This window comes from Portunus trituberculatus, chromosome 36 (assembly GCF_017591435.1).
Source record: "Portunus trituberculatus isolate SZX2019 chromosome 36, ASM1759143v1, whole genome shotgun sequence".
Classification (NCBI taxonomy): Eukaryota; Metazoa; Arthropoda; class Malacostraca; order Decapoda; family Portunidae; genus Portunus; species Portunus trituberculatus.
In genome coordinates this window covers 1,296,091-1,321,724 of record NC_059290.1, presented here as the reverse complement: position 1 = coordinate 1,321,724, position 25,634 = coordinate 1,296,091, and the positions used below count along the sequence as shown (strand labels likewise).

Here is a 25,634-nt window from a genome sequence, read left to right as displayed (position 1 = left end):
TGGCAAGTTGAAGAACAGACTTGGCATGATTCCGGGCAGAGATATAAAGTGCATGAGATTCAGGAGATGGAAGGCTCAAGTACCTTTTGTGGGCAACCTCTCTATCATGTATAGCACGAGAACAGGCTGAGTTAAACCAAGGTTTAGAAGGTTTAGGTTGAGAAAAGAATGAGGAATGTACGCCTCCATGCCAGATACTAACACCTCTGTTATGCGTTCAGCACAAAGAGATGGGTCTCTGACACGGAAGCAATAATCATTCCAGGAAAATCAGCATAATACCTCCTCAGGTCCCCCAACTGGCAGAGGCAAAACGCCAGAGGCACCTTCGCTTTGGGGATCCTGCGGAGGGATTGGAAAAATAGGACAAGATACAGAAATGAGATTGTGATCGGAGGAGCCCAACGGAGATGAAAGGGTGACAGCATAAGCAGAAGGGTTAGAGGTGAGGAAGAGATCAAGAATGTTGGGCGTGTCTCCAAGACGGTCAGGAATACGAGTAGGGTGTTGCACCAGTTGCTCTAGGTCATGGAGGATAGCAAAGTTGAAGGCTAGTTCACCAGGGTGGTCAGTGAAGGGAGAGGAAAGCCAAAGCTGGTGGTGAACATTGAAATCTCCAAGAATGGAAATCTCAGCGAAAGGGTAGAGGGACAGAATGTGCTCCACTTTAGAAGTTAAGTAGTCGAAGAAATTACTATAGTCAGAAGAGTTAGGGAGAGATAAACAGCACAGATGAATTTAGTTTGAGAGTGACTGTTAAGTCGTAGCCAGATGGTGGAAAATTCGGAAGACTCAAGAGCGTGGGCACGAGAGCAAGTTAAGTCGTTGCGTACATAGACGCAACATCCAGCTTTGGAATGAAAATGAGAATAGAGAAAGTAGGAGGGAACAGAGAAGGGCTACTGTCAGTTGCCTCAGACAGCTGTGTTTCGGTGAGGAAAAGAAGATGAGGTTTAGTAGAGAGAGGTGGTGTTCCACAGATTGAAAATTAGATCTAAGACCGCGAATGTTGCAGAAGTTAATGTAGAAAAAGTTGAGGGAGGTGTCAAGGCATTTGTGGTCTTCAACAGGAGAGGTGTCCGACCTGGGGACATTTTGGTCCCTCCCAGAGGGGACTCTGAGGCGTTGTTTATTTTGGGTCCCATTTTTCTTTTAAATTTTGATTTGGAGTGAAGGGTGTATGTGTGGTAAGTGCATGTAGTTTTGTGTGAAGAAGGAGAGCTGTCTTTAGAGGGTAGGCTGTGACTACCCCCTTGAGTTGTGAGACACAAAGGGAAACATTCAACGAGATCACAACTAGCTTTAATGGAAGGTTCACAGCACCTCCTGAACTAGTGCTATTAGATCTCACTGGGAGTAAGTTATTGTTTCGGTAGGTGTCTACTACCTCCTCCCATACTACTACTACTACTACTACTACTGGAGACATCTATGTCTCCATCCATTTACTCATTCTTTAAGTTAGTGATGTACACTTCAATACTTTAATGAATTCGCGTTCATGTCAGGGAATATATATATATATATATATATATATATATATATATATATATATATATATATATATATATATATATATATATATATATATATATATTGCCTGTTTCATGTGCGATGCATTGTGGGAGTGATCTGTCTCCCGCGCCTCAAGAACAGAGCTCAAGAGAAAACTAGGATAGAGAAAGAGACAGAAGGAAGGACGGAGGGAGGGACGGAAAAAAAAAAAAAAAGAAAGTGTCAGAGGGAGAGGTAGAGGGAGAGAAGAATAGCATATTCCGAGGCCTAACCGATGCCAAGAGAGAGAGAGAGAGAGAGAGAGAGAGAGAGAGAGAGAGAGAGAGAGAGAGAGAGAGAGACAGGTGCCCTTGACATGTTCTACACACCGTGGCTCTACAACGAAGCGATGCTGGGAAGTGATGGAGGGTGTATCATGTTTCTACCAGTTTATTTCTCTTTCTATATACGAATTAGTTGTGTTTGTTATTCTGAATACAAAGAACGTACAATGAAGCTATAGAACACCGATACTGGAGAAGGAAAAGAATGAAAATAAATAAAGAAAAAAAAGAAACATCGTAATGAATGTAACACTTGAATGTTTATATAATAGGTGCTGTTGGATGATGGTAGCGCTCTCTCTCTCTCTCTCTCTCTCTCTCTCTCTCTCAGCTGTTCATTAAAGGAATCGAAACCTTTACAAACTTCCGTGTCTGTTCTGATGATAATATGATGAAAGATGGTGATAATGATACGGAAGAGATGATGACAATGCATTATCTCTCCATCACACCCACTCCTCTTCCCTGCCGAGTACCTGCTGGTGGCGCCGTGATGGGCAGGGCCGGTGACTGTTGTGGTGTTTCTGCCGCAGCGATCACTGTGGGGAGAAATGGCACCGACAGACAGAGCAGCCGCCCATTGCCAGATACCGCCAGAGACCCATAGAGGAGAGTGTCGGAGGAGAGTCAAGGTACACCGGACTCTATCAGTTTCTTGAATTTTAATATGCTTCTCATAGACCTTGATGAGGGGACGATCCGACACCATTAAAAACAATGACAAGGAAGGCGACAAATAAAATAAAAACAATGTCGGCGGTGACAAAGACGCAATGTCGATATCAATAACAACAAATACAACGAGAAGACAATAACAACAAATGAGTGACATCACCATGGACGACAAGAACAAAGACGAGAATAACAGTTACCACGACAATGACAGCCACTACTACTTCTACCACTACTACTACTTCTACTATCTGTTTATTATTTAAGGTAAGCTTATTCAAAACACAGGTGAGGGAACAAGAAAAACATGAACAACAACAACAACAACAACAACAACAACAACAACAACAACAGCAGCAGCAGAACCAAAAACAACAACTTCTTCCTCCTACTTGTGATCTGTTGTGAATTCAGTCCCGACTTAAAGAAATTTCGCGGCTGAGGCAGCAAACAACTTGACGTTATATGATCACTTCGACCTCCATGCGGCAATTCAAGTCAATTCTCATTTTACATTTATTTTTTTTTCTTTTTTTCTATTTCCATCCGTCATCATGTGCTTATGGCCGTGAGAATTCACACACTAGTAGAGATTCCTGTGTAGTAGTAGTAGTAGTAGTAGTAGTAGTAGTAGTAGTAGTAGTAGTAGTAGTAGTAGTAGTAGTAGCTTGGAGAAAAAAAACACGAACATTAATCAACAATTTTGTAAATAACGCAGTAATTTTTAGTATTTTTTCCTTGAAGAAATATTCACTTTCGCACATCACAGGAAATAAAACCAAAAAAGACCTTCAGTAAAACAGACAGGTGGTGGTGATAGTGGTGGTGGTGGTGGTGGTGATAGTGGTAGTGGTGGTGGTGATAGTAGTTGTAGTAATATTGTGAACGTCACATTTCCGTCACTACCTGTGAAACATAATCCCACATTCTACCAATTATCAAAACACACTTCAATAAGGAAAAAATAGAATAAAATAAAATAAAACAGCTTAGATTGAATTATTCATCGGTACCAATACAACTGTGACAGAGCACCAATTAACAAAGGGATCGTATCACCACTTGCTTGCTGGCTTGAAATATTGATGACTATTACAATAACACCACCACGCTCGGGATCTTAATGCACATAAGGAGGGGGGCGGGTAGAGCAGACAGGTCATCTCTGAAGTGATACGAGTCGCTATCTGCCACAAGGAAAGCATAATGGTGATAAAAAATTGCTTACCGAGGGGCGGCGAGACTGGAGCAACCCCTCAGGGCAGGTTTCTCTTAGTCCTCCCTTTAGTATATCGTTTTCTATCAGCGTCAGAAAAATAGTTATACGTATCAAGGTAGACATTTATAGACTTGGCCTGCATTTATGAGCCCTGTTGGGTCTAAAGTAGCTTCTAATATCAGTGAACTCGCCTGTAAGTGACAAGTAACAGCATAACAATAACTCATGTAGTCAATGTTTACAGTAAGCCAGCTATAGTTCTCTCTCTCTCTCTCTCTCTCTCTCTCTCTCTCTCTCTCTCTCTCTCTCTCTCTCTCTCTCTCTCTCTCTCTCTCTCTCTCTCAATGACATTCAATGATAGTCACGTATTCTCAAACCCTTCTGTGCTTAACCTCCACCACTTCAACAGGGTTTATTTAAATTTTCACAAGGTTTTCAAGGTGTTTCTACGGTTCTAGAGACAGACTGACAAGATTTCTACATTATTAACCGGATAAATACTCTTGAAAACAACGCTAATCATCTCCGTGGCCTTGGAAAATAGTCGTTGTGAGAGAAAGAACAAAGCGTTTCTGAATACGGACACACTCACCGTTACGGATTTTTTTTTTTTTTTTTTCTCATCAGCATAATGTTAAAATCAATATCATGTCAATCTTTACGTTCCAAAATTACAAATCTTCCATGAATTCTTATCTCCCAGTGTTGGTGATTCTTTTCCCTTTGCATTCTCCTTCTAACGTCAAGACAATACCCCTTCACCTCCCATTCCCTGCACTGGAGTAGGTCAAGGGACGTTAGATATTGTAGAGATGGTATCTATTCACTTTTAAGTCAAGTTTCGTGGCAGGGCGAGGAGAGGACAGTAGTGTTGTTCCTCTTTCACTGCCGCAGCCTTCAAGCTTCTTTAGTCTTTCAAGATTCGTCACTGAATTAGAATGCGTTCATAAACAGTGAATCATACAATGCGCAGAGAAGAAGGAAAAAAAAGTGTGTGTGCGTGTGGGTGTGTGAGTGAAGAACCGTACTTAAGAGGCAGTCATTCTAATAAACATCATATGGTCACAATCTATCCATTTAGGTACAAGACTTGCCACGAGACAGAAATAGATAATGTAAATTCAAAGAAGGCTAAATAAGAAAAAAGGAACACAATATAAGTTTCTATGCAGTAAATGGTTTATCCACAAGCGTACGAATCATTCTGTAGACTTACCAGAAGCTTAAGAGAACACACAAACAAAACTGTAAGGTACGTCTGCGGTACGAGGTTAAAACTTATATTCAGTACAGACGTCTCAAAATTTGGCGGGCGCTACCTGTCCAGATACGATGCTGGGACCTTTTTCTACTGCCCAGAGTGAAGAGGTTAACCCGTTCAGTACCATGACGCAATTTCTTATTTATTCTGGCTACTATTTGGTGATTTTATACAGCTTCAAAAACTTATGTTGGGATTGAAATAGTGAAGACTCCGGTCATTAATCTTACGACCTCCATAGACCCTTCGTAATCTAAATAAAATCGTCCAATCATACCCAAAACTCACGGTACAAAAATGCCTCCCACTACTGAAGGGGTTAAAAACAACTCACGATGACAGTGTTAGGAAACAGCGTGACGGTCATTTGTCCCCAGCACGATTCACCTCACCAGAATAAATAGTATCAAGATCTGCGCTGTTACATAAATGAAGACTATACAGTGAGTGGTGGGCAAACACAAAATGAGAAAACACTTCATTCCTTGTTCCCTACCACCTACCACTCACTTCAACGTCAACACCACCATTGTTATCATAGCTTTGTAGGTCAGTATACACAAAACAAGAGGAGGAGGAGGAGGAGGAGGAGGAAGATTACATAAGTTCACAAATAACAAAGGGGTATCTCTCGCTATGTTGTTTGACTTCACTAATCCACACTAACCTAGGCTTACGAGAAATGATAAATAAAAGAAGGAGGAGGAGGAGGAGGAGGAGGAGGAGGAGGAGGAGAAAGAAGATAAGTATATAGAAGATAAGTATAGCAGCAAATATCACGCGTTTATCATTATCGTAGAGTGATAGTGACGGATGTAATCGTATCTATGGAGACGTACAAGCACGTGTGTGTGTGTGTGTGTGTGTGTGTGTGAGAGTGAATGTTTATTTTTTTTCACAACGGTTTCTCTCTTCCCTCCCCAGTCCCGCTCAACCCGCCTCTCCTGGCCTAGTGATTGAGGGTATCCGGCATGTTAGGACACAGCGGAAGAGGGTGGCAGATGAGACGGGAGGAGGATAGGGGAGGCTGGGATAGAGTCGAGTATTTAAGCGAAGTGTCGGGAAAGGAGGAGGAAAGTAGGACAGCTATGAGACATGACTGAGGACGAACAGTTGTGATAACGTACACTCTCAAAACTCCATCTCGCAGATACAGACGCTCTCTCCTCCTTCCTTCCCTCCCTCTCTCTCTCTCTCTCTCTCTCTCTCTCTCTCTTACAGGTGGATAATACATAAGCGTCTGCACCATGCCAGAGCAGCGGCGCCAGGGAGTCACTCACTGGCACTTGCACGGTGAGCAGGGACTGAGGGGCGGAGATGGTGAGTGACTTGCTTCAGTCGCTCCTGTAAGTGTGGTGTACAGATGCTCGGCCACGGTCTGGTGTAGTGTCCCATTCTAGTGGCGAGAATGTAGTGAATATGTGACAGTGTTTAGTGAACGGTCAAGGGGAGGTATAGTGGTGAGAGGGAGCGTGATCAACTCACATCCCTGCCCAAGAAGGACCCAGGCGTGCACTTCCGCTGCGTCACAGTGCACGCATGGCAGCAGCGGCGCCCGAGGAAGGCGATGAGAGTCAGTGCGAGCCTCAGCCTCCTGACGGCGGCTGGGGATGGGTGGTGGCTGCAGGAGTGTTCCTTATTGCTGTAAGTGGCGCTCTACACTTATCGTGTGTGTGTGTGTGTGTGTGTGTGTGTGTGTGTGTGTGTGTGTGTGTGTGTGTGTGTGTGTGTGTGTGCGCGCGCGCACGAGCTTGAATAGCCTATAAACCAAATGTATTATAAGAACAAATAAACGCACAACATGTGACCACGCACACGTGCACGTTATACAAGCCTTAGTTAATCTTAGTGCAAGCAAACAAAGGACGTGTTCAGAGGCAGCTTGAGGAGGCCAAACAAAGGTGTGGTGTTGGTACACATCAGCCCATGGCGGTGCGCAGGGCTGAGCCTGCAACACAACCTCCTGTCCGTCACCGCGGCACGGCACAGTGGCATTGCCCCTGACACTTTTGTTAGCTTAGTTTCTGCTGGTCATCTGGCGTCCTATCTCCCTCTGTCTATCAGCCAGCGGTTAGTGACCACACTACACTGCCGCGAGAATGAAATGATAGGAAGATGCGTCCTTTCTTCGCAGGGGTCAGGGCGAGGAGAATCTGGCCGCGCACAGCTCTGCCGCTGTGTTGTGGAGCTACCTACCTCCGTGAATATTTTCAAAGAGACTCAAAAGGAAAACAAAGATAATGTAAGAAGAGGGCAGTGCTTTTATTCCAACACTAAGACACGCCATGACGTCTTTCATATATTTCTCCTCCAGTCAGAGAGATATCAGTCTTGTGTAAAAATATTCAAAGGATACGTACTTATCGCATGAACCGACTACTTGGAAGGTGTTGCCATGTCAACTATCAACACCCTAGTAATATATACATAACATGTTTTTATGGGCGAATTTACGCGTATTAAGTATTATTTGGTTTTATCTGCACGTTCGCTCGGACTGTGGCTGGATTTCGTTATCTCTGACACTCCCAGAAACACTTCAATGAAAGACAAGACAAAGCTGATAATGTATAATAAGACATGAATGACGATCTTACTGCACTATATAATGTGATAAAGGCTGATTCTCTCTCTCTCTCTCTCTCTCTCTCTCTCTCTCTCTCTCTAGCTGGTGGTGCCCATGCTGCTGCCCTCCTTCGGCATCCTGTTCTCGCAACAGTTGCTGGAGTGGCGCACCTCCTCCACCACCATCGCTGTCATCTTCAACACCTTCCTGGTGGTGTGGCGCTTGGCAGGGGTTGTGATGGGTACCCTCGCCAAGGAGTTTGGCTTCCGGAAGGTGGCCGTGACAGGGACGCTCCTCACCGCCACCTCTCTCACACTCAGTGCCTTCGCCGCCTCCCCCACCCACCTTCTCATCACCTTCTCACTCGGCTGCGGTAAGTGACAGAGCACAGGGCACGCACACTGAGAGCTGCTGTCTCCTTTCCTAGTGTCACATTTTTTAGTATATAGTTTTCTATTTAGTTCATCATAATATTTCAGCTCATTAAAAACAGTTCAGGATCTGAAACAGTACCGCTTCTTCATGCATATGTACTAGATATCTCGTGATTTTGTTATGAGCAATTGTGATCTTGTGTGCAGCTGGCAGAGCAGAGCATTGACACTTTCATGTTATCTTGGCGGCAGGACTCGGCAACGGGCTCTCCTGCGTCGGCTATCTCATTCTAGCTCATTACTTCAAGGAGAGACGCGGCCGCGCCACTGCTTGTCTGGTGGCCGGGGCGGGGCTCGGTCACTTTATCAGTCCCCTCGTCATCCGCCTTCTGCAGGAGGAATACGGGATGCGGGGCGCCACAATGGTCCTGGGCGGCATCACCTTGCATGCAGTGGTGGGGGCCTGTGTGTTCCAGCCCGTCGAGTGGCACTGGAAGAAGCCAAAAAAAGACATCGCAGTGGAGGACGCCGTGGCCTTCTCGTCCCTGCTGCCCTCACACGCCAAGACCAGAGAACCAAAGACAGCGGAGGTGAAGGTCGCCAATGACAGTACAGAGAACACAGACGACCCACTGTGTGTGGCGCCCTCGCACAGACGAGTATCCCAGAGCTACAGTACTGCGGCTAGGGAAGACAATCCGCTCCCCGTCCACACTGTGGTCATTGTGGCCAAGACAGAGGCTCCCACTGCGACTTCTACAGTGTGGAGGGACAGGAGTGGTGCATGTGGTGTATGCAGGACGTTGGGCCGCGTAGCGCGGTCCGTGATGAGAGACATGCGCGTGTTGCGGAAGCCCACGTGCCTCATTATCGGCCTGGCGTCTTCTCTCATCATTAACGCGGAGGCAAACTTCCTGGTGATGGTTCCCTTCGCCCTCCAGGCAGCAGGACACCCGCTCCAGACAGCTGCATGGTGCTTGTCTATCGCTGGGATGAGTAATCTCTTCACGAGGTTGTGTGTGTCAGCACTCTCCGATCTGCCGTGGTTTAACATGCAGCTGTGCTACATGGCAGGCATGGCCGTCATGGCAGCCTCCGTCTTGGGTAAGCCTAACCTCTTCCTGTGGTGGTGGGAGTGGCGTGTTTAGCGCCACTCCCATGGAGGTGACATTTGTGGTTACTTACTCCCATCATCCAATTTTCCAATCCAATTACTCGTTCTCTTGAATGGATCTGTATTTAACATGTTCTCCAGCGAGGTGACGTGTTGTGTCTTCAAATAACTGTGTGTTTCAGCGTTCACCTTCCAGATGGGCGCTGTGTGGTATGCGGCAGTGATGGGCGTGTGGGGGTGTGCCGCGGGGATGTTCTACGGCCTCAACAATCTTCTCATGACGCGAGTGGTCGGTCTTCGCTACCTCATCTCCGTTTACGGCGCCAGGAACCTCCTTGGAGCGCTCGGCTTCTTTATTGTAGGCCCCGTGGTGGGTGAGTACTGCGCGTGTCCCTCAAACTGTAGCTATACCATGCTGTAGCAATATTATGATACAATAGTCCTTGCAGGACAGCTTTCCTCTCCTTCCCTCTACTGCATGCCTCAGTGACACGTGGGTGCTGGCGGGTGGCGGCGGGAACGGAAAAGGGCGTGAGGATGCAAGTCAAGGTTATGGAGGGGTGGTGAGTAGGAGTGAGTGCTGGTAGGACGCCTGCAACACTGTACGACAACGGTTCCCTGGCCCAGTCCTGCCAGTCTCACTCCTCTCACGGTCATGTAGTCAGTCCCGGGGAAGCCTTCATCCTGCACTGTCTCTAACAGTACTTTCACTCTCAATCGTGTGTCGTCCCTGCAACCAGTGTCTCTCGCAGGTGTGATCCGTGACGCCAGCGGCTGCTACTCCGTAAGCATGTGGGTCCTGGCGAGCCTCATGAGCTTCAGCTTCTTCTTGTGGCTCCTCATGCCCGCTGCACAGGCCTACGAAAACCGCCAGGAGCCCCAAGAGAGAAGCAGCACACACCGCCAGGCGACCTACTAATGCACTACATTTTCCCGTGTGGAGGTGGTGGGTGAGACAGTAGTACAAGACTTAGTGGTAGTGGTAGTGGTAGTGGTGGTGATGGTGGTGGTGGTGGTGGTGGTTATAGTGACGGCGGCGGTGGCGATGGTAATGGTGCCGCGATTAAAGTCATTGTCTCTTAACCATCACTCATTTGTGGCGACAATGAAGTTCGTCCTCATGTTTTTGCCTGGCTACTCGTCCATCCGGTGCGGCCCGCCCCGCAGGTGTGGCAAGGACAGCACAGCCGCAGCCTAGTTCCGATCCAGCCTGCAAACATTTACCATGTGAGCCGCGTGCCCTTGGGTACTATGACCCTTTGTGTTTGTGTGTTCTTGAGTCATGCAGGCAGGTGAAGTGAACGGCAGATTCGGCCAAGGATACTCATTCTCAAGACTTGCGCTTTGTCCGTCCCTCCCTCTCTGTCTTCCAGTAATTCACTCGCTCCTTCCTTCCCAGAACACATACTCTCCTTCCCTTCTCACGTCACATTCTGTTTCTCTCCCTTACGGAATGCACGAATCCACCTTCGCTTCCTTCCTCACTCGCGTCTTTCCTCTTCCCGCCTCACAACACGTACACGTGCCCTCACTCCGCTTCTCACAATGCACAGTCCTTTCCTTCCCTACTACTGAAGATCTCCACCACCACCTCCTCCTCCGGGCATATATCGCATGCCCCTCCGCACGGCGCTGAGTCTTTGGACCATTACACGGGTCAACGGCTATCTGCAGCCGTTTTCGCAAGGTCCGGCCACGGCCCGTTAGCGCGGACACTTCTATCGGTAGTGCAGATTAACTAATGCTAAATTTATTCATTTATGAAATATTAACAGGTTCTCAATTATGGAAAATAAATAAATAAATAGCAATAGCTGGTCTTGTAATTTGCCCGATCTCTTAAAGAAAAAAAAAGTGCCATTCTGCCTCTCTGGGTAAGTAAAGGAATGAAGTGGTAATGTAAATGTCAATAATATTGCAGAGGTAAACTGATGCTGGTGGTGACGATACAGTGTCAGGGACGGCAAGGTGAAAGCGCGCAGTGTCGAGGTGAGACGAAAAATCTAAACAATACGCAGACAGCAGTTTGAGCCGACCGGTGCCGCCTGCAGGCTGTGGCCACACGGCAGCTGGACTCCACAAGGAAGCGTGGTCATCGCCTTGCCGGACACACACACACACACAAGAAAAAAAAAAACTTAAGCAACACACGGCTGTTGCTTCCACGCCTTACTGATCCAGGCGTCGCCCAGAAACGTGGCGTCATGGACAACCCTGGATATGTTGCCCAGGACTTCTCTGAGGATCATGGGGAGGATCCGTCCTTTGGAAAGCGTCCACAGCCTCCCAAGGACGAGGGAACAGAAGGGGATGCAAGGAAGATAGCGGTGGCGTGCGCCAGCAGCCCCAATGAACCGAGGGCATTGGTGCGCTTGAAGAAGGAGCTGGGCCTGCTGGAGGGCATCACAATGATCATGGGCATCGTCATCGGCTCAGGCATCTTCGTGTCTCCCAAAGGCGTCATCTCCTACGTGGGCAGCGTGGGCATGTCCTTGGCAGTGTGGGCGGCCTGTGGGCTGCTCTCCATGCTGGGCGCCATCTGCTTCGCTGAGCTGGGTGAGTCACGATTAACCCGCAGTCAGTCACAAGTGTACAGATTAAGACACACCACTACAGGGAATGCTTCAGTGACTGTTATTGATGAGGCGGGGAGGGGGGGGGAAGGCGGGACCTGCAGTCTCACATAAATACACACACGTCTCTTTTTATAACTCATGCTAGCAACGCCATCCTCATAGTACGAGCTGACAATTAAATCAAAGTTGAGTCATTACCATCAGGTTACTCGTATGAGCACAACAAATACAAAGGTTAGGTAGCAGGCTAGGCTGACTCGAGAACATGGCCTCGAGTTGTGCTGAGAGGAAGGCAAGGCCACTTTCAAATGCTTTGAGCAGAGTTCCTCTCACGCCTATAGGAGACTGACAGCATCGCCACATTCTTTGTTGCATCATTATTGAAAACCCTTGAAATGTTACAACTGGTCCATCTTAACCCTTTTGCTGAGTTGGTAATTTTTCCTTAACCTTTCAAACTTAATAGGTGTTTGCATGGACACACAGGAGAAAAAGTAAGAAAACAGATGGTTACTTTTGTCGTTTTACGCTGAAATATTGAAAGCAGGTTAACACACCCAAAAAAGGCTCCAAAAAGCTAAATGCATTGAATGAGAAAATTCCCCAGAGAGAGATATCAAGGGAATAGAATAAATAGCGACAAAAAAAGAATTACTTGATATAAAGTGATATGTCTGTTCTCACTGTCCGACGCGGCACCAGGTACGATGATCCCTGAGAGCGGCGGTATGTACGCCTACTTGCACGCGGCGTTCGGACCCCTGCCGGCCTTCTTGTACGTGTGGGTGACGGCCGTGGTGCGCAACAACGCTGGCGGAGCGGTGGTCGCTCTCACCTTCGCCAACTATTTGCTACGAGCCGTCCTGGAGGAGTGCGAGGCCGTGCCCGAGGCGGCTGTCAGACTGGTCGCCGCTCTCCTCATATGTGAGTGACCAATGAACCCCTTCAGTACCATGATGCGTTTCCATATTCATCATGTTTACTATTTGGCGATTTGCTACAGCTTCAGGAACTCATAGGGGAGATTAAAATAGTGACGACTATGGTCATTAATCTTCTGACCTCCATAGGCCATTCCTAATGTCAATAATATGGTCTAATGGTACACAAATCTCAAGGTGTGTCCCAGTATTAAAGATGGTTAAGAGTCTCAACACAAATAAACAAACAAACAAACAAACACACACACACACACACACACACACACACACACACACACACACACACACACACACGAACAAACATCACATAAGCAGCAGGCAAGTCGAGGTAATGTCTTGACGCTGTGTTGCGGCTCACGCCAGGCCTCCACTCGTGGATCAACTGCGTGAACGTGAAGTGGGCGGCCAAGGTGCAGAATGTGTTCACGTTCAGCAAGGTGGTGGCGCTGGCGGTGATCATCGTGGCGGGGGTGGTTCACCTTGCCACAGGACACCTGGACAATTACAGTAGCCCCTTCCACGGCACCAACTGGGAAGCCGCCGCCATTGCCTCCGCCTTTTACCAGAGTCTCTTCTCCTACAGCGGGTGGTAAGGAGAGAGAGAGAGAGAGAGAGAGAGAGAGAGAGAGAGAGAGAGAGAGAGAGAGAGAGAGAGAGAGAGAGAGAGAGAGAGAGAGAGAGAGAGAGAGAGAGAGAGAGAGAGAGAGAGAGTGTGTGTGTGTGTGTGTGTGTGTGTGTGTGTGTGTGTGTGTTTCACCTCGGTAGCTCAGTGGTTAGAGCGCTGGCTTCACAAGCCAGAGGACCGGGGTTCGATTCCCCGGCCGGGTGGAGATATTTGGGTGTGTCTCCTTTCATGTGTAGCCCCTGTTCACCTAGCAGTGAGTAGGTACAGGATGTAAATCGAGGAGTTGTGACCTTGTTGTTCCGGTGTGTGGTGTGTGCCTGGTCTCAGGCCTATCCGAAGATCGGAAATAATGAGCTCTGAGCTCGTTCCGTAGGGTAACGTCTGGCTGTCTCGTCAGAGACTGCAGCAGATCAAACAAACAAACAAACAAACTGGTCACCAAGCCAGTCTTCCCCATTACGGAGCGATCTCAGAGCTCATAGACCGATCTTCGGGTAGGACTGAGGCCACAGAACACACTCCACACACCTGGAAAGCGAGGCCACAACCCCTCGAGTTACATCCCGTACCTATTTACTGCTTGCTAGGTGAACAGGGCCACACATTAAGAGACTTGCCCATTTGCCTCGCCGCTTAACGGGATTCAAACCCGATCCTCTCGATTGTGAGTCGAGCGTGCTAACCACTACAGTGACTACACTGTGTGTGTGTGTGTGTGTGTGTGTGTGTGTGTGTGTTTGATTGATCTGCTGCAGTCTCTGACGAGACAGCCAGACGTTACCCTACGGAACGAGCTCAGAGCTCATTGTTTCCGATCTTCGGATAGGCCTGAGACCAGGCACACACCACACACCGGGACAACAAGGTCACAACTCCTCGATTTACATCCCGTATTTACTCACTGCTAGATGAACAGGGGCTACACGTGAAAGGAAACACACACAAATATCTCCACCCGGCCGGGGAATCGAACCCCGGTCCTCTGGCTTGTGAAGCCAGCACTCTAACCACTGAGCTACCGGGTGTGTGTGTGTGTGTGTGTGTGTGTGTGTGTGTGTGTGTGTGCGCGCGCGCTGGGGAAGTGCAGGACAGTTGCAGACTATTCTCTTTCCCTGCAGGGAGAACCTCTACTACGTGGTGGAGGAGCTGAAGAACCCAAACAGGTGAGTTGGTGACTTGGTGAGTGTTGGTGCGGTGACTTGGTGAGTGTTGGTGTCGGTGTGGTGACTTGGTGAGTGTTGGTGTCGGTGTGGTGAGTTGGTGAGGTGGTGAGTGTTGGTCTCGGTGTGGTGGGTTGGTGAGTGTTGGTGCCGGTGTGGTGATTTGGTGAGGTGGTGAATGTTGGTGTCGGTGTGGTGAGTTGGTGAGGTGGTGAGTGTTGGTGTCTGTGTGGTGAGTTGGTGAGGTGGTGAGTGTTGGTGTCGGTGTGATGGGTTGGTGAGTGTCGGTGTGGTGAGTTGGTGAGTGTTGGTGTCGGTGTGCTGAGTTGGTGAGGTGGTGAGTGTTGGTGTCGGTGATGGGTTGGTGAGTGTTGGTGCCAGTGTGGTGAGTTGGTGACCTGGTGAGTATTGGTGCAGGTGTGGTGACTTGGTGAGTGTTGGTGCCGGTGTGGTGAGTTATGAGTGTTGGTGTGGTGAGTTGGTGAGTGTTGGTGCCGGTGTGGTGAGTTGGTGACCTGGTGAGTGTTGGTGCAGGTGTGGTGACTTGGTGAGTGTTGGTGCAGGTGTGGTGACTTGGTGAGTGTTGGTGCAGGTGTGGTGACTTGGTGAGTGTTGGTGACGGTGTGGTGAGTTGGTGAGTGTTGGTGTCGGTGTGGTGAGTTGGTGAGTGTTGGTGTCGGTGTGGTGAGTTGTGAGTGTTGGTGACGGTGTGGTGAGTTGAGAGTGTTGGTGTCGGTGTGGTGACTTGGTGAGTGTTGGTGCAGGTGTGGTGAGTTGTGAGTGTTGGTGACGGTGTGGTGAGTTGTGAGTGTTGGTGCAGGTGTGGTGACTTGGTGAGTGTTGGTGCAGGTGTGGTGACTTGGTGAGTGTTGGTGCAGGTGTGGTGACTTGGTGAGTGTTGGTGCAGGTGTGGTGACTTGGTGAGTGTTGGTGTCGGTGTGGTGACTTGATGAGTGTTGGTGACGGTGTGGTGAGTTGTGAGTGTTGGTGACGGTGTGGTGAGTTGAGAGTGTTGGTGTCGGTGTGGTGACTTGGTGAGTGTTGGTGACGGTGTGGTGAGTTGTGAGTGTTGGTGACGGTGTGGTGAGTTGTGAGTGTTGGTGCAGGTGTGGTGACTTGGTGAGTGTTGGTGCAGGTGTGGTGACTTGGTGAGTGTTGGTGCAGGTGTGGTGACTTGGTGAGTGTTGGTGCAGGTGTGGTGACTTGGTGAGTGTTGGTGTCGGTGTGGTGACTTGATGAGTGTTGGTGACGGTGTGGTGAGTTGTGAGTGTTGGTGTCGGTGTGGTGAGTTGTGAGTGTTGGTGACGGTGTGGTGAGTTGGAGAGTTGGTGAGTGTCGTGGCGAGGCGGTTGGCGCCGGTGGTGGGCGGCGGAGCGGCGGCCTGTATCCAAGGTGAAGCAGTGTGTCCCCACAGGAACCTGCCGCTGGCCATCATTTGCTCCACGTCCCTGGTGACGGTGATCTACACTCTCACCAACGCCGCCTATCTGGCCGTGTTGACGCCCACCGAGATGATCTCCTCAGACGCCGTGGCCGTGGTGAGAGGGAAGGGCCGGGGCTTCTTCTTGACTGTCACTGTGTAGAGCTCTTCCTTCACGTGCTTACCTCTCCTCGTCCCCCTAGACCTTCGCCGGCCGCACCCTGGGCGTCATGGCGTGGATTATGCCCGCCTTCGTCATCTGCTCCACATTCGGCTCCACCAACGGCGCCATCTTCACGCAGTCACGTCTCTTCTTCGTCGGTGCGAGGAAAGGACAATTCCCCGAGGCGTTCGCCCTCGTGCACGCTGACCACTTCACGCCCGTGCCGGCAATCGCTCTTCATGTGAGTCCGTGAATCAGGCCGCAGGGAAGTAACACACATCCACACGACCTTCCTTCGGCGTGAGGTGACAGTGCCTGTCTTGTTGCAGGGCGTCGGGCTACTGTTGATGCTAGTCACTACCGACATGGTGCTGCTCATCACCTACTCCACCTACGCCATGACGCTCACCAACCTGGGCTGCATGTTTGCACTCTTCTGGTTCCGCTACAACCAGCCCGACAGACCCAGACCCTTCAAGGTGAGTCCCGAGTCCGACGCCGCTTCATTCTTAACCCTTGCCTCACCAAGGCTGGGCATGTTGCTGCTGTTGTTGCTGGTGTGGTGAGCTGCACGGATGTCACCAGTACGGACCGTGCATTTCAACACTCTGTTCACCACGTGACGTCAGGCTGCACGCAGACATTGTTAGATGTCAGTTAGCAAGCCAAACTTGCCTTACCGTTTAGCGTGTTGCCAGAGGCTTAAGCCTTCTGATCTGCTACAATCCCTTAACAAAACCAGCTACTGCAAGATTACGCAGATCAGATGACAGGAAAAACGTGGAGCTGAAAGGTGAGTGCAGGATGTTAGTCAACAAAGCGCCATGACCACCAGGTGCTACTCGCTCCCTGTGTCCTCTGTGTCTCCCAGGTGTGGCTTGGGCTGCCGGTGGTGTTCTCCGTGATCCAAGTGTTCCTGCTGGTGCTGCCCGCCATTCAGAGTCCCCTGGAGGTGGGCGTGGGCCTCGTCCTCATCGCCTCGGGTCTTCCGGTCTATTACTTCGCCATCTACAGGCGGGACATCGCGGAGAAGCTTTCACCACTCATGCGTAAGTGTTCCGGGGTTGTACTGAGACTGTGCCATCAGCCTGCCTGGGTGTGGGTCTCGCCAAACAGCGGCCAGATGAGACAGGAACGCTGAAGTGAATGAGAGATGGCAGGATGAAGAGGATAACGATCAGTATTTACAAACGCTTCGTTCTCTCACCGCGACTATTCCCAAGGCCAAAGAGATGATTGTTCCCTTCTCAAAAGTATTTTTCCTATTAACAATGTAGATATCTTATTAATCTGTCACCTGAATCATGTCACTTTAACTAAAGCTTTCTAAAATAATGGAGGGTCGATCAGAAGTTTTTCAGAATAAGGTCCAACGTGAAGGGAACAAGAATTTCGATAGAGAGACTGGAGTGAAAGTCAGAGTGAGAGGGAAGGTTAGCTGTGATGTGACAGTGTAGTGGTGAGTGGTGGGTGTGCTTGAAGCCTGAATTGAAAGTAAAAGTAAGAAGGAAGGTTAGCTGTGATGTGGCAGTGTAGTGGTGAGCATGAAGGCTGGAAGGAGGAAGATTAGCTGTGATGTGGCAGTGTAGTGGTGTGGATGATGGGTGGAGTAAGGGTGGTGATACTGTGTTGCAGGACGCATGACCGCCTGGTGCCAGCTAGTGTTCAGAGCGCTGCCGGAAGAAAAGGCTGCCTGAGAGGGTGTTCTCGTCACTATCACCACCACCATCACTATCACCACCATCTGCTGCTGCTGCTGCTGCTGATGTTGACGATGACCATCAAGTCTCCATCATCGCTCATTGTAAATACATATTTTTTTCTTTTGTATCTTATTTAAGGTCACTATAAAAACCTCGTCATACAGAGCAGGCAGGAGTGAGGCAACCAAGTACAGTAAAGTCACTTAGTCAAGGCCGACCACTCACAATTTACTGACCGATGTATCCATTCGCTTATATTTAGTACAAAACTGCTTCGTCGTCGCGCAAACCCTCATCGTCCTGGCCAGGGAGTCCACACTGGCAACAGGAGAGGCGACACTGCTCCCTTGCCTTGCTCATGTATAGAGTGCCATGACGCTTCAATAAACCTGACTCATTATTGGCTCTGTCAACACCCTGGTGCGAGGACCTGTACACGTTGAGAAAGGAGTAGGAGGAGGAGGAGGAGTATGAGGAGGAGGAGGAGGAGGAGGAGGATTCAGCTTTGGTCTTCGTGACTTCTTTAGCCCCAGCTGACTCGACCGCCTCTCAGTCCATCGGCGAGAATCAAAATGGATTCTCTCTCTTTCTTAACGTCTCAATGAACTGTGGTAGTTTTGCAGTTCTTGGTGTTTCTACTTGTTGTATCTCAAATAAACAACATAAGGCACACTTAACACAACACAGTAAGGACTAGTTTTACAAAATAATACAAAACAATGACTAAATAAAAGCAAATAAGTATAATTAACGAACAGATAGAATAAATCAATGAATAAATAAATGGAATACAACTCTGAGCATAATGAAAGAGGAGCAGGCGAGCATAAATCGCAATAAGGAAAAGTAGAAGAAAGAGGACGGGTTGTCATGATTTTTACCCCGGTACTTCCTCCTCCCCCTCCTCCTCCAACTCCTCCTCCTCCTCCTCTCCCAAACTGAAGGAAATGGGATTACCAAGTTTGTAAGATAAATGGAAGAAGAGATATAATAACGATATATAAGATAGTAAATCATATAGAAGAGATAGAATGACAAGATCTGGTATCACTGACAGAAGATGGAGCAAGATGAACTACTCTCACTATCATCATCCCTCACTTCAGATTAGATAATGCACTCTTTACCAGCAGCACCAGATGGTCAACAGGTCTGCAGCAGCTTACTCTTCCTTTGCTATCCTCCTCTTGGTCTTCGTGATGGTTAAGAGTACGAAGAAACTAAAGATCTTATGACACCATCTCCTCTTCTTCCTTGCTCTTACTCTTCTCACCTCCTTCAATGCTACTCCCCTGCAAAACCTCCCCCATCACTGCTCCTCTCTCTCTCCTCTCTCTCCTCTCCAATCTTCATTACATTAGGCTCAGTGCAAATTGCTACCCAATGCAGGACCATGCAGCGGCCTAGCGGGCGGCGCCACTAACGAGGCCAATTAATTAGTAGCGATTAATGGCTCACCTGCGGCGGCACGACAGGTACGTGATTACCGCGTTTACCGCCGCCCTGCGCTACCACTGTGTGTGTGTGTGTGTGTGTGTGTGTGTGTGTGTGTGTGTGTGTGTGTGTGTGTGTGTGTGAGGGGGAATTTTGATCATTAGGTTTACAAAGGCGCGGCAGAGTGAACAGCGAGCGGCGAGAGACATGACACACATTCAGGTTTGTCTCAGCAAGCGAAAAACGTGCGAAGAAAAATAGTACCCCATAAAAAATAGATAAATAGGTAAATAGATAAGTAAATAAACAAACAAATAAATAAATAAATAAATGAATGAATGAATAAATAGACAAATAAATCAATTGAAAACTAAAGAAAACTCACCTTCAAGATTATCCATCATCATCAATAAAGCCGTCCGGAGAAGATAATGAAGTAAAGTCAAAACAAAACAAGACACTTTCAACCTTTCAGTCAATAAAAAAAGTGTGACGTAAATATAAGGGACGTCAAACTACAGTAATGGTTGGTAAGCAGGAGGGCAACACACTGGGTACAGGGAGACGTGGTAACTTCATCCGCCACGCAAACTCACTTAAAGATCAACAAATAAATCAGTACAATAAATGGATAATGAAGGACAATTATAAACAAATAAGTAAACAGAGGTGTAATTCGTTTAAACAGAGGTAAAATTCGCTTAAACAGAGTATAATTCGCTTAAGCAGAGGTGTAATTCGCTTAAGCAGAGGTGTAATTCGTTTAAACAGAGGTGTAATTCGCTTAAACAGAGGTGTAATTCACTTAAACAGAGGTGTAATTCGCTTAAACAGAGGTAATTCGCTTAAACAGAGGTGTAATTCGCTTAAACAGAGGTGTAATTCGCTTAAACAGAGGTAATTCGCTTAAACAGAGGTGTAATTCGCTTAAACAGAGGTGTAATTCGCTTAAACAGAGGTGTAATTCGCTTAAACAGAGGTGTAATTAGCTTAAACAGAGGTGTAATTCGCTTAAACAGGTAATTCGCTTAAACAGAGGTAATTCGCTTAAACAGAAACTAATTCGCTTAAGCAGAGGTGTAATTCGCTTAAACAGAGGATAATTCGCTTAAACAGAGGTGTAATTCGCTTAAACAGAGATAATTCGCTTAAAGAGAGGTGTAATTCGCTTAAACAGAGGTGTAATTCGCTTAAACAGAGGTGTAATTCGCTTAAACAGAGGTGTAATTCGCTTAAACAGAGGTGTAATTCGCTTAAACAGAGGTGTAATTCGCTTAAACAGAGGTGTAATTCGCTTAAACAGAGGTGTAATTCGCTTAAACAGAGGTGTAATTCGCTTTAACAAGGTGTAATTCGCTTAAACAGAGGTGTAATTCGCTTAAACAGAGGTGTAATTCGCTTAAACAGAGGTGTAATTCGCTTAAACAGAGGTGTAATTCGCTTTAACAAGGTGTAATTCGCTTAATCGATGGTAAGTTACTTGAATATTTCTTATCGTTCATATATCTTCACACACAACCAATACTTCGCTCGTAAGTACCACAGCTTGAATTAACTTTCTAGTCTATCCTATCTACCTTTTTCTGAACATTACCACTTACAGTTGTGAAGAGAGTTTAAATTTACCAGAGTGTACCTTAATATTCTACATTTTCTATATTGGAGGGATAGACAAGCCAGGTGTAACTAAAGAAAACATTAGGTATACTGACTGCCTTTGGATGGGAGTAGAGGCGAGTGGTTTAAATTGACCACATTAATTAGGGCCAGGTGCGCAGTATTAGGTGCGTGTGGTGGTAGCGCGCCAGGTAAACAAGGCAGCCAACAGGTAGTGCATGATCAGCGGTCGTTTGTCAGCCCGCAGCGAGGCCACGCCCTTCATCCTAATACCTTTTAGACGCCCACACAATGGAACGGTAAATATCAGCACTTATTGCCTCCCTGCCACCGTGTCACGTGAGCAGCGCCAGGTAAACACCGCCACGCGCACCAGGGGCCTCCATGCGGTGGTGGCAACGTAACTGTGAGAAAATGACAAAGAACTTCCACTACAATACAGCCACGTGGTCAATGCCCTTACACTCTACCACACACACCTGTTCCACACTAATTAGCACCTGTTTCCCATTCACTCATTGTCTCCACGGTACTATACTGTCGCCTCTGTGAATCTGTACGGTACAATGGTACAATTACGTCACCTGTATTGTTAGGTTGAATTAGGATAGGTCCGAAATAGAAACAAAAGCATTGAATATTTTCCTTATACTCTTTTTCCCTATTACTTTCTTTCTTGTTAGTTTTTCCCAGTTACCTGTTGTTCTAAAATTATTACTATTAATTTTCAACAGTTATTACAATTACCTACAATTATTACTATTACTTTCCTACAGTTATTGCAATTACCTACAATTATTAATATTACTTTCCTACAATTATTACTATTACCCACAATTATTACAATTATTACTTTCTTTCCTGTTAGTTTTTCCCAGTTACTTGCTGTCCTACAATTATTATTATTACTTTCCTGCAATTATTACTATTACTTTTTTTCCTGTTACTTTTCCCTGTTACTTGCTGCCCTACAATCGAATCTGCACGGTACAGTCACATTTACTGGCACAGATCGCTTCCCACAGACGGACCTCCTCTCTGATCCAAGGTGAATGAATACAATGCCTCACTTCGTCCCTTTGTCTGTAATCGCTCAGGAATACTCTTGAGTAAAGTCTTGTGCTTCATCACCATCACAGTTACACTTACTAAATCAATACACTAATCTCTATGCGACTAAATAAGTGCTCTAATTAATTCCTCACCAGACAAAGCTCTTCAAGTAATGTCATGTTTCGCAATATATTCAGTTTATCAACGAAAAAAATAAATACATAAGATACGTATATAATGATAAGTTCCAGGTGTTTTCGATTACTAATTAAAAAACCTGTGATTTTTTTATGTTAAGAACGTGACACTAATTTTTGTGTTCTATATTTTCTCTTTTCCATAAAAAAAAGAAAAATTATACATCCGGTTCACGTAATCACTCAAAGAAAATGGTAAATAAATAAACAAAAGAGAGAAAGAGAGAGAGAGAGAGAGAGAGAGAGAGAGAGAGAGAGAGAGAGAGAGAGAGAGAGAGAGATAATTATTACACTTGTGCTAATAATTAATAAACAGTAAAATCATTTCAAGCGCTTCAAGGTGTTAATTAATTACCTGCAAATGTCAACAGGTGCGACGCTCAGGTGTTTCGTTACATAATACCTCTAATGCCTAATGGAAAGTATTTACCTTTATTCTCCCCCAATTATTTAGTGTCGTAACTTATTAACAGTGTCGTGATGAGGAACATTTCCGCTAATACTCTTCCTTATCTTCATTAGTGTTCTGTAACCGTTTCACTGCTAACTGTTACGTCTTTCCTCAATCACCTGGCACTCTAAAGGCTCTCTAAATATCATCCCGCCTTAAAATTGCATAATCTGCCTTTTTTTTTTTTTAACCTTAGATGCTTATAAAAATTCCCCATACTCGTACTTATCTTCTTTAGTGTTCCTTAACCCTTTCACTGTTAACTGCTACGTCTTTCCTCAATCACTTGGCACTCTGAAGGCTCTAAATATCATCCCACTTTTAAAATTGCATAATCTGCCTTTTTTTTTTTTTTTTTTACCTTAGTAGATACTTATAAAAATTCCACACATTGCTTTTTCGTGTTAACCCCTTCAGTACTGAGACGCATTTTTACCGTGAGTTTTGATTATGATTAGACGATTTTATTGACATTAGGAAGGGTCTACGGAGGTCAGAAGGTTAATGGCCAGTCTTTACTATTTTAATCCCCACATAAGTATCTGAAGCTGTATAAAATCACCAGAGTAAGGAAAATGAATGAGAAAACGTGTCATGGTACTGAAGAGGTTAAATATTACTTATCGCAGCCCTCCATCTTCCACCCTCCACTCCCTCGTCTCAGTTTTACATTGCGGGGAAAAATGTTTAAAGGAAAAGAGTTTCGTTAAAGGTGTTGAGTCTGTGTTGGAAAGGAGAGAGGCCTTCCTCCAGTTACCTCTCTTCCCTCTTCCTCTTTCCACTCTCCTCCTCCTCCACCTCCTCCTCTTCTTTTTCTTCCTCTTCCTCCTCTTCTTCCTCCCCCTCTCTCTCTTGCCTACATCTCATCTTTCTTCTCTATTTGCTTTTCTCTCGCACAACTTTCTATCGTCTCTCTCTCTCTCTCTCTCTCTCTCTCTCTCTCTCTCTCTCTCTCTCTCTCTGGTTCACTTTCCTTTACAATTACACCCCTTCCTATTTTTACTTCCCGTTCCCTTTACCTCACATTCACATCCTCCTCCTCCTCCTCCTCCTCCTCCTCCTATCCCCACCTCGTTAAACTGTTCCCTCTACCCTCCATTTCCTGCCAACTGAGCGAATATTCCTTGACTTACTGACTGAGATTCTTGCACGGGAAGGCCGAGGGAGAGGGGTTGGCGGGAGGAAGGGAGGAATGGAGGGAGGGCGGGGAAAAGTGCACGTGGGGGGGACGGGTTCACAATCTTCCTGACGTTCCCGTGACGGTCTTATCACACCCTGAAGAAGTGTCAATTACGGACCGCAAATGATCCGAAGAAGGCGATGACGAAGGGAGGAAGTGGAAGAAAATTAGATAAAAAAAATACAGTTAAAAGAAGAAGGAAAAAAGAAGGGGTGGGTTAGGAGGAAGTGAGCCGCAGAGAACCCACACCAATTCCCGAAATACCATAAGGAATCTAATCGCATTTCCGCCTCGAACTCCAACTACAGAAGGAAACGACATTTTGGGAAGCATCGTCCGGCAGCGGAAAAATATTGAAAAATGTCCGCTTTAGGGAGTCAGGGTTCGGGGTTTGGTAGGCGGGGAAGGTGAGCAGGGCGGGAGGGGGGGAGGACGGGGATTGGGGCGACCGAGAAATGTCCCTCTGAGGCTCCAGTGAAAATGTGCCGGCGTGAGAAAAATGTCACTTCTCAGAGCATTGGAGAGTTTGAAGGCGCCATTTTAGTTATTTGAGGCCAGTGAGGGGAGGGGTAAAATATCCCTGTGTCTGTGTAAAGCTCTATCTCTTTCCCCTTCCTTCCTTCCTTCCTTCCTTCCTTCCTTCCTTCCTTCCTTCCTTCCTCCTCCTCCTCCTCCCTCCTCTCCCTCTGCCGTTGCCTCTCTCGCCCGCCTTTAGTGAAGAGATACTGCCTGGGATTGAGCGGCGGTCAGCTGTTGGCTTACGGTATGAAGGCTCTCTCTCTCTCTCTCTCTCTCTCTCTCTCTCTCTCTCTCTCTCTCTCTCTCTCTCTCTCTCTCTCTCATTTATTCTTTACCCTTTGTGTGTCAGTCTATTATCGTAGCAATCTTTACCTATCTGTGCTTCTCTCTCTCTCTCTCTCTCTCTCTCTCTCTCTCTCTCTCTCTCTCTGCAGGGTTCCCAAACGTGCACGCGAGGCATTTCCTGAAATAAAGATCCAATCACTGTGTTCCGTTCAGCGTTCTTTCCAAGACATATAATATTTCCGCAGTTTTGAACTTTCTGGCACACACACACACACACACACACACACACACACACATACATTTCTTCCCTAAAAATAAAGCGAAAAGGGAGCAAAATCCGTGATGGCTAACAAAGGAAGTCTCATGTTCCAAAAACGAAAAAAAAGGGAAAACGAAGAGAAAGTAAAAAAAAAAAAAAGAAAGAAAGGAGAGAGAAAAAAAGAGGAAAAATGGCATCTCTTTTTTTCTTACGTCAATACCCAACAGAGGCAACAGGTCGCCTCGCTGCTGCCGCCCCGTTAAAGACAGACTGCCCAGGACGCGGCCACAGTTTCCTTCAGAATGGAATCTTACGGGAATAAGAAGTATGCGGTGAGGAAAGTGCTGTGTTGATGTGTGTATGTACCTTTACTGCACAGGATACACAGACACACAGACAGACAGACAAACAGATACAGTGCTTTCCCATTCCGTTCTTGTCTATCTCTTTTTCTTTCCTGGCGATTTCCTAGCTTACTTTCCTTTCATTTACTTATCTTCATTTCCCTTTCCTTGCCTTTCCTCCCTTAGTTTCTCTTCTCCTTTCTTCCCTTGACTAAATTCTAACTTTCCTAGCGATCTCTTTACTTTTCTTTCATTTCCTTATCTTTATTTTCTTTTCCTTGCCTTTCCTTCCTTAAATTTCCTTTCTGTTTTTTTCCCTTTACCTAAATTATGTTTACCTTTACATATCCGTTTCATCGTATCCTCTCTCTCTCTCTCTCTCTCTCTCTCTCTCTCTCTCTCTCTCTCTCTCTCCGTAAGTCGAGCACATATCAATGAACAGGACAACAATACGACAAGTTGCCATAAATCATACTGACGGTCAATTATTTATAAGGGTGACACAGCGCTCCTCCGGGTGCTGGCTGGAGGGAAGCAGGCAGAGCGGCGGGAGGGAGAAGAGACGGTAACAAGACGAGGAAAAGTAGGAAGAGAAGCAGTGAAAAGATTAAAAAAGAGAACGTGATGGCTTAGATAAGGAGGAAGATGTAAGGTAGTGGGGTT

At 46.8% G+C, this 25,634-nt stretch overlaps 3 protein-coding genes across 11 annotated transcripts in view; 2 read left to right on the top strand and 1 right to left on the bottom strand.

Annotated features, from left to right (window-relative positions):
• The window catches only part of LOC123513514 (monocarboxylate transporter 2-like), a 35,761-nt gene extending 33,233 nt beyond the window's left edge, over positions 1–2,528 (bottom strand). For 2 of the 7 annotated variants that reach the window (XM_045270721.1, XM_045270719.1), the window contains exon 1: positions 2,315–2,517. The gene's annotated coding sequence lies outside the window, so the exon portion shown is untranslated. Of the gene's footprint in view, positions 1–2,314 lie in introns of all 7 variants that reach the window. The other 5 variants (XM_045270725.1, XM_045270723.1, XM_045270720.1 and 2 more) reach the window with 5 other exon arrangements.
• Positions 2,529–6,177: 3,649 nt separating this feature from the next.
• LOC123513516 (monocarboxylate transporter 9-like) lies at positions 6,178–10,857 on the top strand. Of its 2 annotated transcripts, none has more exons than XM_045270728.1 (5): positions 6,178–6,283; positions 7,659–7,929; positions 8,183–9,034; positions 9,227–9,418; positions 9,797–10,857. In XM_045270728.1, the coding sequence occupies exons 2-5, from the start codon at positions 7,671–7,673 to the stop codon at positions 9,961–9,963; spliced, it is 1,470 nt and encodes a 489-aa protein (XP_045126663.1). In that variant the 5' UTR covers positions 6,178–6,283; positions 7,659–7,670; the 3' UTR covers positions 9,964–10,857. The 2 variants fall into 2 exon arrangements, with proteins under 2 accessions (XP_045126663.1, XP_045126662.1); XM_045270727.1 differs by having other exon boundaries at positions 6,219–6,634.
• On the top strand, positions 9,425–18,032 carry LOC123513517 (Y+L amino acid transporter 2-like). Of its 2 annotated transcripts, none has more exons than XM_045270730.1 (10): positions 9,425–9,745; positions 10,966–11,600; positions 12,323–12,544; positions 12,925–13,150; positions 14,305–14,349; positions 15,761–15,884; positions 15,970–16,170; positions 16,259–16,408; positions 16,801–16,978; positions 17,565–18,032. In XM_045270730.1, the coding sequence occupies exons 2-10, from the start codon at positions 11,249–11,251 to the stop codon at positions 17,624–17,626; spliced, it is 1,560 nt and encodes a 519-aa protein (XP_045126665.1). In that variant the 5' UTR covers positions 9,425–9,745; positions 10,966–11,248; the 3' UTR covers positions 17,627–18,032. The 2 variants fall into 2 exon arrangements, with proteins under 2 accessions (XP_045126665.1, XP_045126664.1); XM_045270729.1 differs by having other exon boundaries at positions 9,425–9,796.
• The last annotated feature ends 7,602 nt before the right edge of the window (positions 18,033–25,634 follow it).

Excerpts from the sequence above, each read along its gene's own strand:
- LOC123513516 (XM_045270727.1), top strand. The coding sequence starts at position 6,530 with ATGGCAGCAGCGGCGCCCGAGGAAGGCGATGAGAGTCAGTGCGAGCCT. Across the intron at positions 6,635-7,658 it reads CAGGAGTGTTCCTTATTGCT|CTGGTGGTGCCCATGCTGCT; the intron begins GTAAGTGGCGCT and ends CTCTCTCTCTAG. Across the intron at positions 9,035-9,226 it reads CATGGCAGCCTCCGTCTTGG|CGTTCACCTTCCAGATGGGC; the intron begins GTAAGCCTAACC and ends TGTGTGTTTCAG.
- LOC123513517 (XM_045270730.1), top strand. The coding sequence starts at position 11,249 with ATGGACAACCCTGGATATGTTGCCCAGGACTTCTCTGAGGATCATGGG. Across the intron at positions 16,171-16,258 it reads TGCCGGCAATCGCTCTTCAT|GGCGTCGGGCTACTGTTGAT; the intron begins GTGAGTCCGTGA and ends GTCTTGTTGCAG. Across the intron at positions 16,979-17,564 it reads GAAGCTTTCACCACTCATGC|GACGCATGACCGCCTGGTGC; the intron begins GTAAGTGTTCCG and ends ACTGTGTTGCAG.